Source organism: Orcinus orca, chromosome 5 (genome assembly GCF_937001465.1).
Source record: "Orcinus orca chromosome 5, mOrcOrc1.1, whole genome shotgun sequence".
Classification (NCBI taxonomy): Eukaryota; Metazoa; Chordata; class Mammalia; order Artiodactyla; family Delphinidae; genus Orcinus; species Orcinus orca.
In genome coordinates this window covers 53286145-53303619 of record NC_064563.1, presented here as the reverse complement: position 1 = coordinate 53303619, position 17475 = coordinate 53286145, and the positions used below count along the sequence as shown (strand labels likewise).

Genomic DNA, 17475 nt, shown 5'->3' with positions numbered 1-17475 from the left:
ATGTATTCAATAACATAGCCTCAAAATATGTAAAGCAAAAACTAACAAAACTAAAAGGGACAGGTAAATTCTAAATGAAAACTGTTTGTAGGGAAAGAACATGCAGTCAGTGAGGTAACAGAAGACTGAATAACACTGTTACTACTCTTGACTTAATTGATCTGTATAGAATACTTCACCCAACAACTACAGAATATATTATATTCAAAAATACATATGGAACATTCACCAATGCCTGTGTGCTTGGTCTTCAATCAAGTTTCAAAAAAGTTCAAAAGACTGAAATCATACAGAATAGAATACATTCTCTGACGTGCAGCAGAATTAAGCTACTCAATACAATAATAAAAAAAATTCCCACGTATTTGACAATGAATTAGTATATCAATACTTTTAAATAATACATGGATCAAAGAAGAAATCATAATACAGATTAAGATATATTTAAAAGTGAATGACACAGATGGCCAGTAGGCAAATGAAAAGATGCTCAACATCACTAATTATTAGAGAGATGCAAATCAAAACCACAATGAAATACCACCTCACACCAGTCAGAATGGCCATCACTAAAAAGTCTACAAATAACAAATGCTGGAGAGGGTGTGGAGAAGAGGGAACCATCCTACACTGTTGGTGGGAATGTAAGTTGGTATAGCCACTATGGAAAACAGTATGGAGGTTCCTTAAAAAGTAAAAATAGAACTACCATATGATCCAGCAATCCCACTACTGGGCATATACCCTGAGAGAACCATAATTCAAAGAGTCATGTACCACAACGTTCATTGCAGCACTATTTACAATAACCAGGACATGGAAGCCACCTAAGTGTCCATCAACAGATGAATGAATAAAGAAGATGTGGTACATATATACCATGGAATACTACCAGCCATAAAAAAAAAGAGAATGAAATAATGCCATTTGCAGCAACATGGATACAACTAGAGATTATCATACTAAGTCAGAAAGAGAAAGACAAATTCCATATGATATCACTTATTTGTGGAATCTAAAATATGGCATAAATGAACCTATCTACAAAACAGAAACAGACTCATAGACATAGAGAACAGATTTGTGGTTGCCAGGGGCAGGAGGGGGGGTGGGGGAGGGATGGACTAGGAATTTGGGATTAGCAGATGCAAACTATTACATTTAGAATGGATAAACAACAAGGCCCTAATGTATAGCACAGGGAACTATATTCAGTATCCTGTGATAAACCATAATGGAAAAGAATATTAAAAAAAGAATGTATTAAAAAAAAGTGAATGACAAAAAAGCATAAGGAAATAATGAGAAGAGAAATCAATGCAATAGAATAGGATATAAGCATTCAACAAAGAGCCAAAAGTTAGTTCTTTGAAAAGACTAATAAATTGACATCCCCTTGGCAAAACTGATGAAGAAAAAGGGAATGCACAGTAACTTTTTATCAGGAGTAAAAAAGGATATCATTTCATATTCTCAGCAATTAACAACGTTGTGTCAATAAATTTGAAAATTTAGGTTAGACAAATTCCAAGGAATAGCACAAGAGGAAACAGAGAAGCTAAATTGCCCTAGATCTATTCAGAAATAGAACCTAGAATCAAATCCTTCCCATGAAACAAACAAACAAAAAAAACAAACCAAAAAACCCTCCAGGCCCAGAGTGCTTTTCTGGTGAATTCTTCCAAAAATTTAAGAAAGAAATAATGTCAATCTTATAAGAATTCTCCTTGGGAATAGGAAAAATTCCAAAATCATTTTATGAGCCCAGTATTATTTTGATACCAAAACTTCACAATCCAATACAAAAAGGGAAAATTACAGGTCAATGATTCTTGTTAATAATTTTTTCAAAAACCTAAAATAAATGTTGGCGAATCAGATCTACCAATATACAAAGAGAATTATACATCATGACACAGGGAGTTTATTCCAGAAATGAAAAACAGGCTTAACATTTGAAATTTACTGAAATTGGGCTTCCCTGGTGGTGCAGTGGTTAAGAATCCACCTGCCAACGCAGGAGATACGGGTTCGAGCCCTGGTCGGGGAAGATCCCACATGCTGTGGAGCAACTAAGCCCATGCATCACAACTACTGAAGCCTGCGCACCTAGAGCCCATGCTCCGCAATAAGAGAAGCCACTGCAGTGAGAAGCTCATGCACAGCAACGAAGAGTAGCCCCCGCCTGCCACAACCAGAGAAAGCCCGTGTGCAGCAACAAAGACCCAACACAGCCAAAATAAATAAATAAATAAATAAATTTAAATTAAAAAAAAGAAAGAAATTTACTGAAATTTACACATGATCAACACCACAAATGCCATAAAATGTTGTTGATAAAATTCAACATCTTTTCAAGATGAAAACAAAAATCTTAGCCAACTAGGAATAGAGACAAACTCCCTCATTCTGATAAGGGTATCTATAGAATAAAAACCTAGAGCAAACATCAAACTTAATGATAAGATATTGGAAGATTTCTGTCTGAGATGTGGAACAAGACAATAATATCTGATTGTTACTTCTTTTCAACATCATGTTGGCCATTTACAGAGGTCCTTGCTAACTCAATAAGGTAAGAAAACTGAAAAAAATCTATAAGATTGGAAAAGGAAGAAATGAAACTGTTATTCATAAGATGATCATATATGTAGAAAATCTAAGAGTATCTTTAGATAGCTATTAGAATTAATAAGTGAATTTAGCAAGGTCTCAGGATACAAGGCAATTTAGGAAAAAAACCTTATTTCCATATAACAATATTAAATAGACAATTAAAGTTTAAAAGAATACCATTTACCTCCAATATCTCTAGTGCAAGAACTTTGAAAACTATAAAACACTGACAGAAATGAAAGAAGACCTAAGTCAATGGAAGAACGTGTCATGTTCATGGATCGAGGACTTAATATTGTAGATATCACTGTTCCTGAAATTGATCAACAGGTTTGGTTTATTTCCTTGATTCTATGGAAACTAGTGAGCTAATTCTAAAATTTACATGGAAATTCAAAAAGCTAGTAAGAGTAGCCAAGAACAAATTCCCAGAACAAAGTAGAACTTTACTAGATATAAAAGACTTATTATAAACCTATAATAATAATGACAGTATATCAGCATAAGAATAAATAAATGATGGAAAATAAAAAGGAATCCAGAAATAGACCATGTAATAATGGGCATATAATTGATGAAAAGATACCTCTGCAGAATAATGGAGGAAAGTATAGTCTTTTCAATGTCTTCAATAATCTTGGAAAAGACAGAGATTTCTTAAACAGGCCCCAAAATCTCTATCCAAAAAAGAACAGACAGATGTAGACAGCCTTCAGAATGGGAGAAAATATTTGCAAAGAAAACAATTGACAAAGGATTAATCTCCAAAATATACAAGCAGCTCATGCAGCTCAATATCAATAAAACAAACAACCCAATCCAAAAATGGGCAGAAGACCTAAATAGACATTTCTCCAAAGAAGATATACAGACTGCCAACAAACACATGAAAGAATGCTCAACTTCATTAATCATTAGAGAAATGCAAATCAAAACTACAATGAGCTATCACCTCACACCAGTCAGAATGGCCATCATCAAAAAATCTGCAAACAATAAATGTTGGAGAGGGCGTGGAGAAAAGGGAACCCTCTTGCACTGCTGGTGGGAATGTAAACTGATACAGCTACTATGGAGAACAGTATGGAGGTTCCTTAAAAAACTAAAAATAGAATTACCATATGACCCAGCAATCCCACTACTGAGCATATACCCTGAGAAAACCACAATTCAAAAAGAGTCATGGGGGGGCTTCCCTGGTGGCACAGTGGTTGAGAGTCCGCCTGCCGATGCAGGGGACACGGGTTCATGCCCTGGTCCAGGAAGATCCCACATGCTGCAGAGCGGCTAGGCCTGTGAGCCATGGCCACTGAGCCTGCGCGTCCGGAGCCTGTGCTCCGCAACAGGAGAGGCCACAACAGTGAGAGGCCCGCGTACAGCCAAAAAAAAAAAAAAAAAAAGAGTCATTTTCCACAATGTTCATTGCAGTACTCTTTATAATAGCCAGGACATGGAAGCAACCTAAGTGTCCAGCAACAGATAAATGGATAAAGAAGATTTGGCACATATATACAATGGAATATTATTCAACCATAAAAAGAAATGAAATTGAGTTATTTGTAGTGAGTTGGATGGACCTAGAGTCCGTCATACAGAGTAAAGTAAGTCAGAAAGAGAAAAACAAATTCCATATGCTAACACATATATATGGAATCTAAAAAAAAATGGTTCTGATGAAACTAGGGGCAGGACAGGAATAAAGACGCAGATGTAGAGAATGGACTTGAGGACTCGGGGAGGGGGAAGGGTAAGCTGGGACGAAGTGAGAGAGTAGCATTGACATATAGACACTACCAAATGTAAAATAGATGGCTGATCAGCCCGGTGCTTTGTGACCACCTAGAGGGATGTGATAGGGAGGGTGGGCGGGAGATGCAAGAGGGAGGGGATATGGGGATATATGTATGCATATAGCTGAATCATTTTGTTACACAGCAGAAACTAACACAACATTGTAAAGCAATTATACTACAATAAAGATGTTAAAAAGAAAAAAATCAAGAACATCTGTTCATCAATGATACCATTATCAGAGTGAAAATACAAGCTATTGAGTGGCAGAATCTATTTGCAATATATAACTGATAAAAGCTTAATGTTGAGAATATACCAAAAACTCCTACAAATCGTTACAACAAAGGCAGACCACTCACTTTTTTTTAAAGAGATATAAACAGACACTTAACTGAAAATTATATCCAAATGGTCAATAAATACATGAAAAGGTACGCAGCAGGGAAATGCACATAAAAACTACAACATTCAACAGGTTGGCTAAAATTTAAAAGACACACTATACAACGTGTTGATAAGGATGTGGAGCAAATCATACTCTCACACATTGCTGGTGAAAGTATAAACTGATACAAGTACTTTGGGAAACTGCTTGGCATTACTTACTAATGTACACAAGACTCAGGAATTCCACTCCTAGTTATGTACCTAACAGAAATGCTTAAATATGTGCACCAAACTACATGTACAAGAATGTTCATAGCAGCATATCATAATAATCCCAATCCAGGGGGGAAGTCAACAGAATAGATGAATTGAAACAACAGTGAAAATAAATGATACACTGCTATATAAAACACGGCTGAACCTCACAAACACAATATTGAACAAAAGAAGCCAGACACAAAAGATACTGTGTGACTCCATTTATAAAAAGCTTGGGGAAAAGAGCAGAACTAATCTGTGGTGTTAAGACTGTGGTTACTTGAAGGGAGGAGGGAATGTCAGTGACTTGGAGAAGGTACAAGATGGGCCCCTGGGATGTGCAGTAGGTCCTATTTATTCATCTGTGTGGTCATTATGTAGTGGACACTCTGTGAAATTTTCACTCTGTGAAAATTGACCCAGATAGATACTCATGACTTGTGCACTTTGCTCTATATTATTCTTCAATTTTTAAATGTATTAAAAGTCTTGAAAATAAAACCAAATGAGTCTTTCGTAAACAACCAAACCAATAAATAATATTTAAGGCAATGAGAAATTCCCAAAAGAACAAAAAGCTATAAAATAACATCAAGGATCAAACAAAAGGAAACTTTACTAACTCATCGTGCCAGAAGAACAGAGAATTTGTTCCTTATTATTAAGAATTTCCTCCTTTGGATGACTCATTGTCAACCAATGAACAAAATATGAAAGATGTGGTTACACTTGCAGGACAGATTATGAATGTTAATAACCTTGGCAGCATAAAAGTAAATATGTAGCTAAAAGAGGAAAGCTGGAAGAAAGAGAAAGGATGGCTAAAGGAGAGTCAAGGTATTGACTAAATTGATGGAATAAGAAACTGAGATGGGAGATTAAATAGGTAACCAACAGATGTGCTTCAAAACAGTACAGGAGTGAGGCAAGCTGGTAGACAAAACACGTACGGACAATTGTTTTAACTGGGTAATGGACACAGGAGCTTGGAATAGTATTGTTTACTTTTATTGATGTTTGAAATTTTCTGTAATAAAAAGGTTACCCAGAGTAAAACATGATACACCTATCAAACATTGGAAAAAGAAGAGAAAAGCGGGGGAGCCGGGGGGGGGGGGGGGCGCGGGGTAGTGTACTAGTTCAAACCTTTCATGGTTAGAAATATATAAAGTTGAAAAATTGAAAAAGAGACGTATAAACATTGTGGACACAACTAGAAATGATTAAAAGGGGTTGCCTCTCAGAAGTCAAAGTGGGAGTGGAAGGTGTGAGGCATGATAAATCTTCTTTACTATAAGCTTTTTTCAAAAAATTGGTTATCGGTTTAATTAAACTGTTTTAAAAGCTGATAAAATGTTTAATAGTCAAAAAAGATGGGCAGTTAAGATGCTTAATCATTTATACTTTAAATAAACAATTAGCCCATAAAATGGAAGGATCTATATTTTAAACAATACTACCAAGTATTCTAAATGCCATTCTTAAATGCATTATAATTTTTAGATTATGCTATCTTAAAATGAATATGTTATCTCATCAGATTCTTTCTTAATTTAAATGATTTTAGCAATTTACTTATTGAATTAACTCAGAATAAAACTCTAGAATCACTGAAAATCATCCCTACAAAATTATGATCTAAAATTTAAGCCAGTCAATTTGTCATATTTTTAAACTGTCACATTAAAAAGCTGATGACATAATGTACCATAAGACTAATTAATTATCTTACCTCCTTTTCTTCACCAACTTGGTCCAAACTCTCATGACTTGAAGGATTATATGGAATTACTAAAAAACCAATCCCAAACATTAAAAAAAAAAGAGAGAGAGAGAAACATAGTATACATTAACCGAGTTACACTTAAAATTTTCTCTTCATTTGATTTTTCTTAATTTTTATTTCTGAATAAGTGTTCATCATTTAAAATTGAGTATCTGTCCTACTAATAACAAATTATACATAAATACCAGTTAAATTCTAATCTTTAATGAGGGTAAAGAGAGGAGGAACCAATCAATAGCCAAGTACTGATTTTAACAAATACTTTTGCTATTTAAAAAAATATTTCTCTTCTTTACAAATTAATCAATTCCTTCCAAAAGGGTGACTCTATAAACCCTACTTAATTATATTAGTATGATTGAGGCATAGTGATAGAGGGTCTCTAGTGTGGACTCAGTTGGACTCCAGGCTTCTATTCCTTAAAGCTACCTGGGTAAAAAAAAAACAAAAAAAAGCCTACATTTCATACAATCAGCTTCTTCCATGAACAAGATACTACACTCTGTCCTTCCAGAAAAACTCCCTTGTTTTCTTTTCCTTGATTCTTCCCAGATCAGGCTGCTCTGTCCCATTTAATTGCTCTCCAAATTTCCCAGAGACATATTTAAGGTTTCGTATCTACTAGACATTTGTTTTTTTTTTAGACATTTGAACTCACACGATCTTTTCTGAATTGTCTATACAGCATCTCTGTATATTTTACATCATTTCTTCATCTCATGATAGAGTTTTTTAATAAAAACAGTCACTTGAATATAGTCAATACGGTCCACAAAATCAGTATATGTTTTCATTATTGAAAAAAAGTAGGTTTGCTGAATATAAAGGGGTCTCAAAAGAAATTTATCTGAATAAAAGAAAAGAGCCATTTGTTGTAGTTTACATAGTTGTCTTTTTAAAATGCCAAACATATGTTAACTACTGTGACTGATGTTAACACCACAAAATATGGTTACCTAGCTTTTATTTGGGAAGAATATAAATGTCTTTAAATTTAGGTATAAGAGTCACATAAAGAAGTCTTTAAATGACACTTTGTTAGTGAGCAATGGTTTGTGCCAGTGTCATTCTTACCTGTCTGTGCATGGTCTGAGTGCATGGATGACTGGTCCATGGGCATCATTGGTTCCTACAAATCATTTCCAAAGATACAGTAACTTAGTGCATTCTTTTTAAATCCCAATACCTCTATAAATCCAGAAACAACATCATTTCAATGAGACACAGCATATTAAAATTTAAATTTGAAAGAATATAACTTAATAAGTGAGAATTACATTACTATATATAATTTATTTTAAATTTTATTATATGTGAAACCATACAACATTCCTATGAATGACGTAATGTTATCACATTTTACAGATCACAGAAAAAACACAAAACTAATTTCAGACTATCAATTAGAAATCAAATTGAACTCCTACATACTCTGATTTATTTCTCCTCTATACCACCTATTCTTCCTTTGAGCTCCACATACTCACTTTAAGTCTTTGGCAAAAGGAGTCTTAGTATAGAGTTACTTAGCTGATGTCCAGAAGTAGACTTCAAGATGTCTATAAACTTATTGAAATTATATGTAAAATTTTATGGGTTTCCCATTTTTCTGAAGATTCTCAAAGGGGTCAGTGACCCAAAAATGGAAAAGAAATACCTCCAAGAAACTAACTGCCAATAACCTCAGGAACAATGCTAATTCAAACCAAAATCTTACTTATTCGTTAATTTTGGACCAAAGTTTAATGAATACCCGCAAGAAAGAGTAAATCTGAGAAGCAGCATTAGTTATAAAGTTATACTTTTAAGGCTGCCTTAAAAATAAGCTCATGGGTTTTTCAATGTGTTTAGCACCACCCTAAAATATCAATATAATCACTAACACTGCCCTCTTTCCTTCTACATTTATGAACTCACACAAGTCATTCCATTGCCTAAGAATACTCAAGAATATCAACAGTAACCTGGATAAATTATGTTCACAATTTTTGGCCTTCTGCTGTTCCTTAAAATTGGCTTTTTACCTCCCTAACTATAAACCCATTTGTAAACTTACATGAACTGGCTAAATAATTCTACTACCAACAAGCCACCAGTAATAACCTACTTCCACAATGTCCAAAGAAGGTACTACGAGTAAACATGGTATAATCATTCTAAAAGATAACTTAGAAAGACGAACCCAGATCTTTTTAAAAACACATATCCTTTAAACCAGTAATTCTACTTCTGAATCCTTAAGGAAATAATAAGATTTATTTACCAGGAAGTTCATTATGATTTTCCTCATAGGACAATTTAGAAAACAACTCAAATGTTCAATCATGGGGAACAGATTAAATAAATTATGGTATAGACACATAAAATACTTTGCTAAAAATGATGAAGATATAGATAGATAGAGAAAGATGACCAAAATCTATTGTTCAGTGAGAAAAATGGGTTAGAAAATAGTAAAAATATGACCTCACTTTTGTTAAAAAGTATGTAAAAGAACGAGATATAACCAAACATTGTATGCCTTCTGACGGATAAACACACCACCTTCTATGAAACAGTCTCAAAACAACCCACAAAAAAACAAAAACCAGAATCTAATCAAACCTCTACATTCAACTATAATATACAGAAAATAAAGAGGACAGGGGAACATTTTAAACATAACCATGGAGAAGCAAAGAGAAAAATTCTGAATCACTTTAAATAACACAGTTTCTTCTATAATTAAATTGTAAGGGAAAAAAGAGAGAGAGATGAAGAATCAGTAAATTTAAAAATATCTAAGACATATCAATCAACTGTAAATATGGTCAATCAATTGCAAATATGAACTTCATTTAAATCCTGACTCATCACAATGAAAATTATGAAAACAAAATTATAACATTTATGTGACAACTGAAATTTTGAACATTGCCTTGATGGATATTTGATATAAGGAACTTATTTTTTAGCTACTTTTAAAAAACAGTCCTTATCTTTTAGAGGTACATACTGAAATACATCTGGAATTTGTTTCAAAACAATATAGGATGAGGGCAGGTTAAATGGGTGGGGTATAGATGAAATGAGATTGGTCGTGAGGTGATAACTGTTGGAGCTGGATGACTGGTATTTGGAAGTTCATTATACTCTATAGAAAAATTTTAAATGTCTATGCATATAAATTTGCATACTTCTGGAAGAATATACACTAAATGACAATTACCTTTAGATGGTAGATTTCACGGGGGTTTTTGTTTAATTTTTCTTTATTCATTTTTATTCTCTATTCTTTCTATAATGAACTTGTTTTAATTTCATATTTAAAATAGAAAGTGAAAAATAAAAATTTTAAATGCAAAAACTCACCAGTAATCTCACACTTTACAGAGCAAACATGAAGACTCTGACTCTTCTCACCTAATCTGTTTAGTATAGATGCTAGAATAATGGGAGCTATAAACTAAAGAGTTTAGCTTAAAGAAGAGAAAAATATCTTTTAAATGGTTCTCCTTACATTTTCCTAATTTAGACCAAATCATTTTGTAGCAGGTCAAACAAAGAAGTTAACCATATCCTACAAACAAATTTGTAATAACAATTCCAAAATTCACATGATAACTGGACTCCTAAAGTATTCCTACCCACATTCTGTAACAACACTGTTGAGCTGTGATTCCTTAACACCCCCCTATTTTAGCCTTCTGTTCTAGCAGTGTTATCAAAAATGCTCTATAAAAAAAAATTAGACAACAGTGTCTTACCGGTGGCAAAGAATGCCTCCCACATTCAATTGTTACAAGTTTGTGGCACTTCTTATGAACCAGGAGTTTGCAGTTGATGCACTTATATCCCTGACGTCCAAGCCCCCATATTCGGTCAGTGCAGATGGCACAATGAGCACGCTGGAGAAAGTAATTCAACAGTATTTTATTAACAAAAAAAAGGTCATAATCATTTCCCAACAGTTTGCTCATAAAATAGTGAAAGTAAGTGGCTTTCTTCTCTAACTCAATTCCCTTCATCATACATAACTTTTCCAAAGCTATGATGGTCATGGGAAAATAAACAGAAAGGAGAGCTTGTTTTAAAGAGACTGAAATTTGCAACCATGTTGTTTCCTAAGTCCACGAATTTTCAGTCTTCACCTAATTAAGTTCAGAGTAATGACAATAGGAAAAGTGAATTAAACTTGAAAAACACATAGCAGAAAAAGCTGTGCAAGGACTCCCAAGCAAACATAAACCTATCAGTCTGTTCAGAGGTCAAACCGAAGCCCTGCTCTCTTTTTTTTAAATTAATTTTTATTGGAGTATAGTTGCTTTACAATGTTGTGTTAGTTTCTACTGTACAGCAAAATGAATCAGCTATGCATATACATTCTTCCCCTCTTTCTTGGATTTCCTTCCCATTTAGGTCACCACTGCTCTCCCTTTTTTTTTTTTTTTTTTTTTTTTTTTGCGTTACGCGGGCCTCTCACTGTTGCGGCCTCTCCCGTTGCGGAGCACAGGCTCCGGACGCGCAGGCTCAGCGGCCATGACTCACGGGCCCAGCCGCTCCGCGGCATGTGGGATCTTCACGGACCGGGGTACGAACCCGCAGTCCCCTACATTGGCAGGCAGACTCTCAACCACTGCGCCACGAGGGAAGCCACACCACTGCTCTCTTAAAGAGCAACGCCTAAAGTGACTTCTCACTTCAAAGCTTTTTAAATATCAGTGCTACTGGGAACAGGAATTTGGGAACCTCGGGTGGTAGCTTCTATTACATTAAGAATTGAGAACACGGCGCGAGTTCTAGAATGGAAATGGATAACTGTAGTTAACAACAGTAGTTAAAAACATGGACTTCTGGAGACAGACTGATCTCCAACCTTGGCTCTGCCACTTACTAGCCGTGTCATCTTGGGCAAGTTATCTAACCATCCTGCACCTCAGTTTCTTCATCTATAAAATGGAAATATATAGTACCCCTCTCACAACGTTGTTGCAGGGATTAAATGAGTCACTACATGGCAAGCATTCAGAAAAGTGCCTGGTACATACTAAAAGCTAGATAAATGACTGCAATTCTCATTTTCTAAAACAGGGAAAACCAAAAAAAATTTACAACAGTAAATGGTTTGCAAAATAAACCTTGCTTATTTTCTGGCTGTCTTGAATTATATTAAAAAAAAATCCAACTTTCTTACAGATAGGGTAACCATATAACTAATCATCCAAGCTGGAACATTTTTATGAGTCAAAGGAGATGCTATTAAAAATTACCTCAAGATAACAGATGTACTACCCCTGGCAAACTGGGAATTGTAGGTCACCCTAATTACTCCTTTAGAAAGGAATAACAGTAGAGAGGAAAAACCCAGATTTCTCAAATTATCAATATTCAGCAAACTAAGGTTTACCCTGTTGAAACGCTTGGCTTGAAAAGTGTGGCCATTTGCACAATAAAGCTTTCTCCAGCGGCGTGCACCTCGGCGGTAGATGGATTCTGAAGAGAGATTAAAAGTTAAAAAAAAAAAAGGAAGAAACAAAAAGAGCAAGTGTGAATATAAAGTCATTTTATAATCGTCTGTGATTTTTTTCATGATATTCATTGCAGGAAAAAAAATATTGATAAAAATCTGAAAGTGAAAAAATGAAAGTCATCAAGAGACTAGGCTTTTCTGTTTTTTAATTGTCCCCTAACTTTTAATTTTGAAAAAATGTTAAGCCCACAGAAAAGTTGAAAGAATAAACATCTCCATCCTTCACCTACATTTATCTATTACTATAATTTTGCCACATTTGCTTTCTTCTCTATTTACACATACACTTTTTTTTCTGAATCATTTAAAAATAAATTGCAGACATCATAACACTTCATCCTTAAATACCTAAGTATCCATTGCCTGAGATTAAGGACACTCCCCCTAATTCTATTTAACCCCAATACCATTATAGTGTCTTAGAAAATTAACATTAATTAAATATCACCTAATATACACTTCATCTGCTAATTTCCCTATTTGCTTGAAAAGTGTCTTTCATAGTTTTCTTTTTCTCTCCAGGATCCAATCAAGATTCAGGCACTGAATTTCATTACTATACCTTTTTTGTCTCTTTAATGTATGCTAAAACATTCACTCTATCTTATTTGTTGTTGTTTGCTTTTCATGATGTTGAAAGAGTCTAGGCAGATGTCTTATATCATGACCTACATTCTGGATTTGTCTGTTTCCTCATTAGACTCAAATCTATTATGGACTTGTAACACACTTCCCAGATAAAAAAAAGGATTCCCAGATAAAAAGTATTAAATACTTTTGGCAAAAATAATACACAGGTGATGTATATTTCTTACTGCATCTCATCAAGAAATGTACAAATGTGAGATTGTTGACTCCCCCTACGTGTTCAATCACTCTGTTAAAGGCAGTGATGGCTAGTTTTCTTCTTTGTAAAGGTACGTTTTTGTAAATAACGTATAAGGGACATTTTGTAACCACAAGAATATTCTCTTCGCAACAACCTTTTATGCAATGGTTTTTATATTTTTTTATATCTTTAACTATTCTAAATACATTCCCTAAACAAAGAGGTCCCATGAGATCAAATCAAGTCCACCGGTGTAATTCTGGGTAAGTCAATCACTATTAAATATATTGTCTATTAGTCATCCCACAGTAATAGTAATCACTGTGGAAATTCCATTAGGTTTCTAAACTCATTTTATTTTTTTGGCTGAATCGCGTGGCTTGCAGGATCTTAGTTCCCGACCAGGGATTGAACCCATGCCCCCTGCACTGGAAGCGTGGAGTCCTAACCACTGGACAACCAGTGAATTCCCTCAAAACTCATTTTAAAGCAAATGTAGCACTGGGTCTACTATTTAAAATTAAGATAGAAAGAAATACTCTGAATTAGAAATTCTGAGACAGCATAATATAGAACCTAAAATATATATGCTTTCATTTTTAATTATTTATTCTGTTAGGAGTAACCAAAGCAGAAAGTTTGTTAATATCTTAACCTAAAAGAACATCTTATTTCAGAAACTTTCATGAACTACAACTTGATATATCTTAAATTTAAACATGTTAATGTTGCCTAGGAATTAAAAGAGCCAAGGGATCACTTTAATGGTTATCAATTTTCCTCCATGCTCTAGTTTAGTAATATTAATTATACTGGAGAGGACTGTGTAAAAATCCCCACCAGCAAATTTTAAAGTGGAAAAGTGAGCATGAAATACAGTGAAAAGGTAGGAAAAGACATTTTATCTGGCAAGTGTGCTACAGACCCATAATAGATTTGCAGATGGGACTCTGCAACCAAGATTTGCTATAATGGCAAGTCTTTCAAAACACTGGCCTGGACAAAGGAGAGCTACTTCTCCAACACCTCTGTGAAGGCAGCCCACACTGGCTGTAATCCATCTGCCACTGGAAACCCAATGAAATACTCCTAGCTGAATCCAAACCTAAATTTTTCACTATTGCTTCAGAGGCCTACCTACTCCTTATATTTCCCCATCTTCCTATAAAGTACATAGCCCTCATTCAACTCTATATACAAACACCCAGTTCTTTAATTTTTCCTTTTCACCAAGTTGCACGAAGAGTTACAGAATTAAAACTTTAGAGCTATTTCACTTAATACAAAGCAAAACATTTACTACTATTCCTTCTAAAGTCATGGATATGTACAGAAACCACAAATAAAAATGAGTTGCCTAATATCTACAATCTATAAATTATACCATACATTAAATTCAAATTTGGTATATATATGTATATATCAAATATATATACATATACACATATGTATATATATATATATGAATATATACATATAAACATATTCCATCAGACCAAATAGTTGCCTCTTTCAATTCATCTCATTAATGCTAACCACTAGCTTAGACATTCAAAAGAAAGTTTCATAACAATTCTTAAGGATGCACGCTAAAGTATTTAGAGGTAAAGTGTCATGTCAGCTTACTCTCAAAGGGTACACAAAAAAATAAATAAAAATAAAACAAGGGCTTCCCTGGTGGCGCAGTGGTTGAGAATCTGCCTGCTAATGCAGGGGACACGGGTTCGCGCCCTGGTCTGGGAGGATCCCACATGCCGCGGAGCAACTAGGCCCATGAACCACAACTACTGAGCCTGCGCATCTGGAGCCTGTGCTCTGCAACAAGAGAGGCTGCGATAGTGAGAGGCCCGCGCACCGCGATGAAGAGTGGCCCCCACTTGCCACAACTAGAGAAAGCCCTTGCACAGAAACGAAGACCCAACACAGCAAAAATAAATAAATAAATTACAAAACTCCTACCCCCAACATCTTCTTTAATAAAAATAAAAAAAAAATAAAACAAGGGTTTGTTATGTATATACATGTATGCATGTGTGTGCACAGATACAGAGATAAAGCAAACATAGAAAATGTTAATAATTGGTGAATCTTGGTAAAGATATATGGGTATCTTTGTTTTCAGTGTTTCTATGTTTTTTCAACTTCTCCATAGGTTTGAAAATTTCCAAGATTAAAAAACAGGAAATGGGGACTTCCCTGGTGGCGCAGTGGTTAAGAATCCGTCTGCCAATGCAGAGGACATGGGTTTGATCCCTGGTCTGGGAAGATTCCACATGCCATGGAGCAACTAAGCCCGTGCACCACAACTACTGAGCCTGTGCTCTAGAGCCCGTGAGCCACAACTACTGAGTCCACGTGCCACAACTACTGAAGCCCATGCGCCTAGAGCCCGTGCTCTGCAACAAGAGAAGCCACCACAATGAGAAGCCCACGCACCGCAATGAAAAGTAGCCCCTGCTCGCTGCAACTAGAGAAAAGCCTGAGCGCAGCAACAAAGACCCAACGCAGCCAAAAATAAATTAATTAATTAAAAAAAAAAAAACAGGAAAGGACTTAAAATCAACTTAATTTTCCTTTCAAATGCACAATAGACAATTATGTCAGTAAGTTGTAATTAAAAACTGCCTCATTTTGGGACTTCTCTGGTGGCACAGTGGTTAAGACTCTGCATTCCCGACGCAGGGGTCTCGGGTTCAATCCCTGGTCAGGGAACCAGATCCCTCATGCATGCTGCAACTAAGAGTTTGCAGGCCACAACTAAGTAGCCCGTGAGATGCAACTAAGGAGCCTGCCTGCTGCAACTAAGACCCAGCACAACCAAATAAATAAATAATGTTTTTTCTAATTAAAAAAAAAAAACTGCCTCATTTCAATTTGGGAAAAGTAGAGACTTTAGGCAGTTTACTAATATACTCTAAATTAGACTGAAGAATGGAAAAGAAATCAAATGAATTAAAAGTTCTATTTCTGATTTCTCTTGTGCCACTGTATCATAAATAACTCTATTCAAAGGTATGAAGTATATAAACACTCACTATCTTCTCCTGGACAAGGCATTCCAGGACGTTCTGGTACACAAGGGAATACTGAAAAACAACAAACTAAAATTAATACAGCATATTTAAAACATACAAATTACACAGAATTTTAAATTCAAATATCACATAAATTGATCTAAATTTAAACCTGACCTTCTCTTGACACAAGATACTTAACATATGGTCAGTACTATTTTTTGAAGGGACCCATTTTACCAAGGCTATAATAAAAGAAATTCTTATGAAAGCGAACATCCATAAACAATGCATTAGAAGCTCAAATTACTCATTCCAATCCCTATTACATCACTAATTGATTTTTTTTTTTGGTCATTAGAGAAATCATTAACTATTTCCTTAAATCCTCATTGTAGTGACAAATTTGCTAGGATGAAGAATTAAAATTACAAAGTGTATACAAATATAAACATAAGCCACTACAGTTTTTCTAAACTTAGGAATAAATTAACATTAAAAACAGTATCCAAATCCAAAAATGTAAGTTTTGTCTTAGGAGCTACAGATTTATAAAAATGCTAATTCAAAACATTTTTATAAAGAGATAGAATATAATGAAATCGTACATTTATAAACATCTAGTCAACTCTTTGTAGTCTGTGATGTACAAAAAAGGACATGGTTTTGAGCACAGAGTATGGGAAACACAGTTCCTGGAATATTTTTAAAAGTTGAAATATAAGCTAACTTCTGAAAACAGATCTCTGATATAGCATAAAAAGCAATAAAGCTTAAGACAAATAATTTCTTTAAACATTCACTGTAGCTTTATTCTAGACAGAGATGACCAAAGGAAGACTTCTAACATTCTTCCAGGATCTCAACAAATTAGAGTATGAATCCCATGGGAGTCACTATGTCAAATTCTGAAGGGATACAAAAATCAAACTATTTTTTTTTTAAAAAATCACACTGTAAAGGAAAGTACAAAGGAATAATAACAAGGTATTGAAATAAGTCATTATATTGAGGGGAGATTTATATTTGTTTCAAGTTGTAAAGAGTTCCCTAGGTCTAGTCTCCTAAGACTCCCAAAAATGTTATGTGAAATACTGCCAATGTATTGCAATTATATTAAGCATATTAAGTGGATTCTACATGACCTAAAAAATTTGAGGGGTAGCATGGCAGAATGAAAAGAACACAGATTTGGAAAGAGAATACCTAGATTTACAACCCAGGTTTACAATGTACCAGTTACATGATGGCTGAGTTTAGGTCTCTCCTTCTATACAACTAC

General features: G+C 34.7%; 1 protein-coding gene across 5 annotated transcripts in view; it reads right to left on the bottom strand.

Moving 5' to 3' along the window:
- PRKCI (protein kinase C iota) overlaps positions 1–17475 on the bottom strand; it is a 79850-nt gene that overhangs the window by 24335 nt on the left and 38040 nt on the right. For 4 of the 5 annotated variants that reach the window (XM_033429548.2, XM_004270564.3, XM_033429551.2 and 1 more), the window contains 5 exons: positions 16215–16265; positions 12228–12313; positions 10588–10728; positions 7916–7970; positions 6788–6846 (listed from right to left, as the gene is read on the bottom strand). In XM_033429548.2, the coding sequence (XP_033285439.2) occupies positions 6788–6846; positions 7916–7970; positions 10588–10728; positions 12228–12313; positions 16215–16265 (392 nt within the window). The remainder of the gene's footprint in view (positions 1–6787; positions 6847–7915; positions 7971–10587; positions 10729–12227; positions 12314–16214; positions 16266–17475) is intronic. The other variant, XM_033429549.2, reaches the window with a different exon arrangement.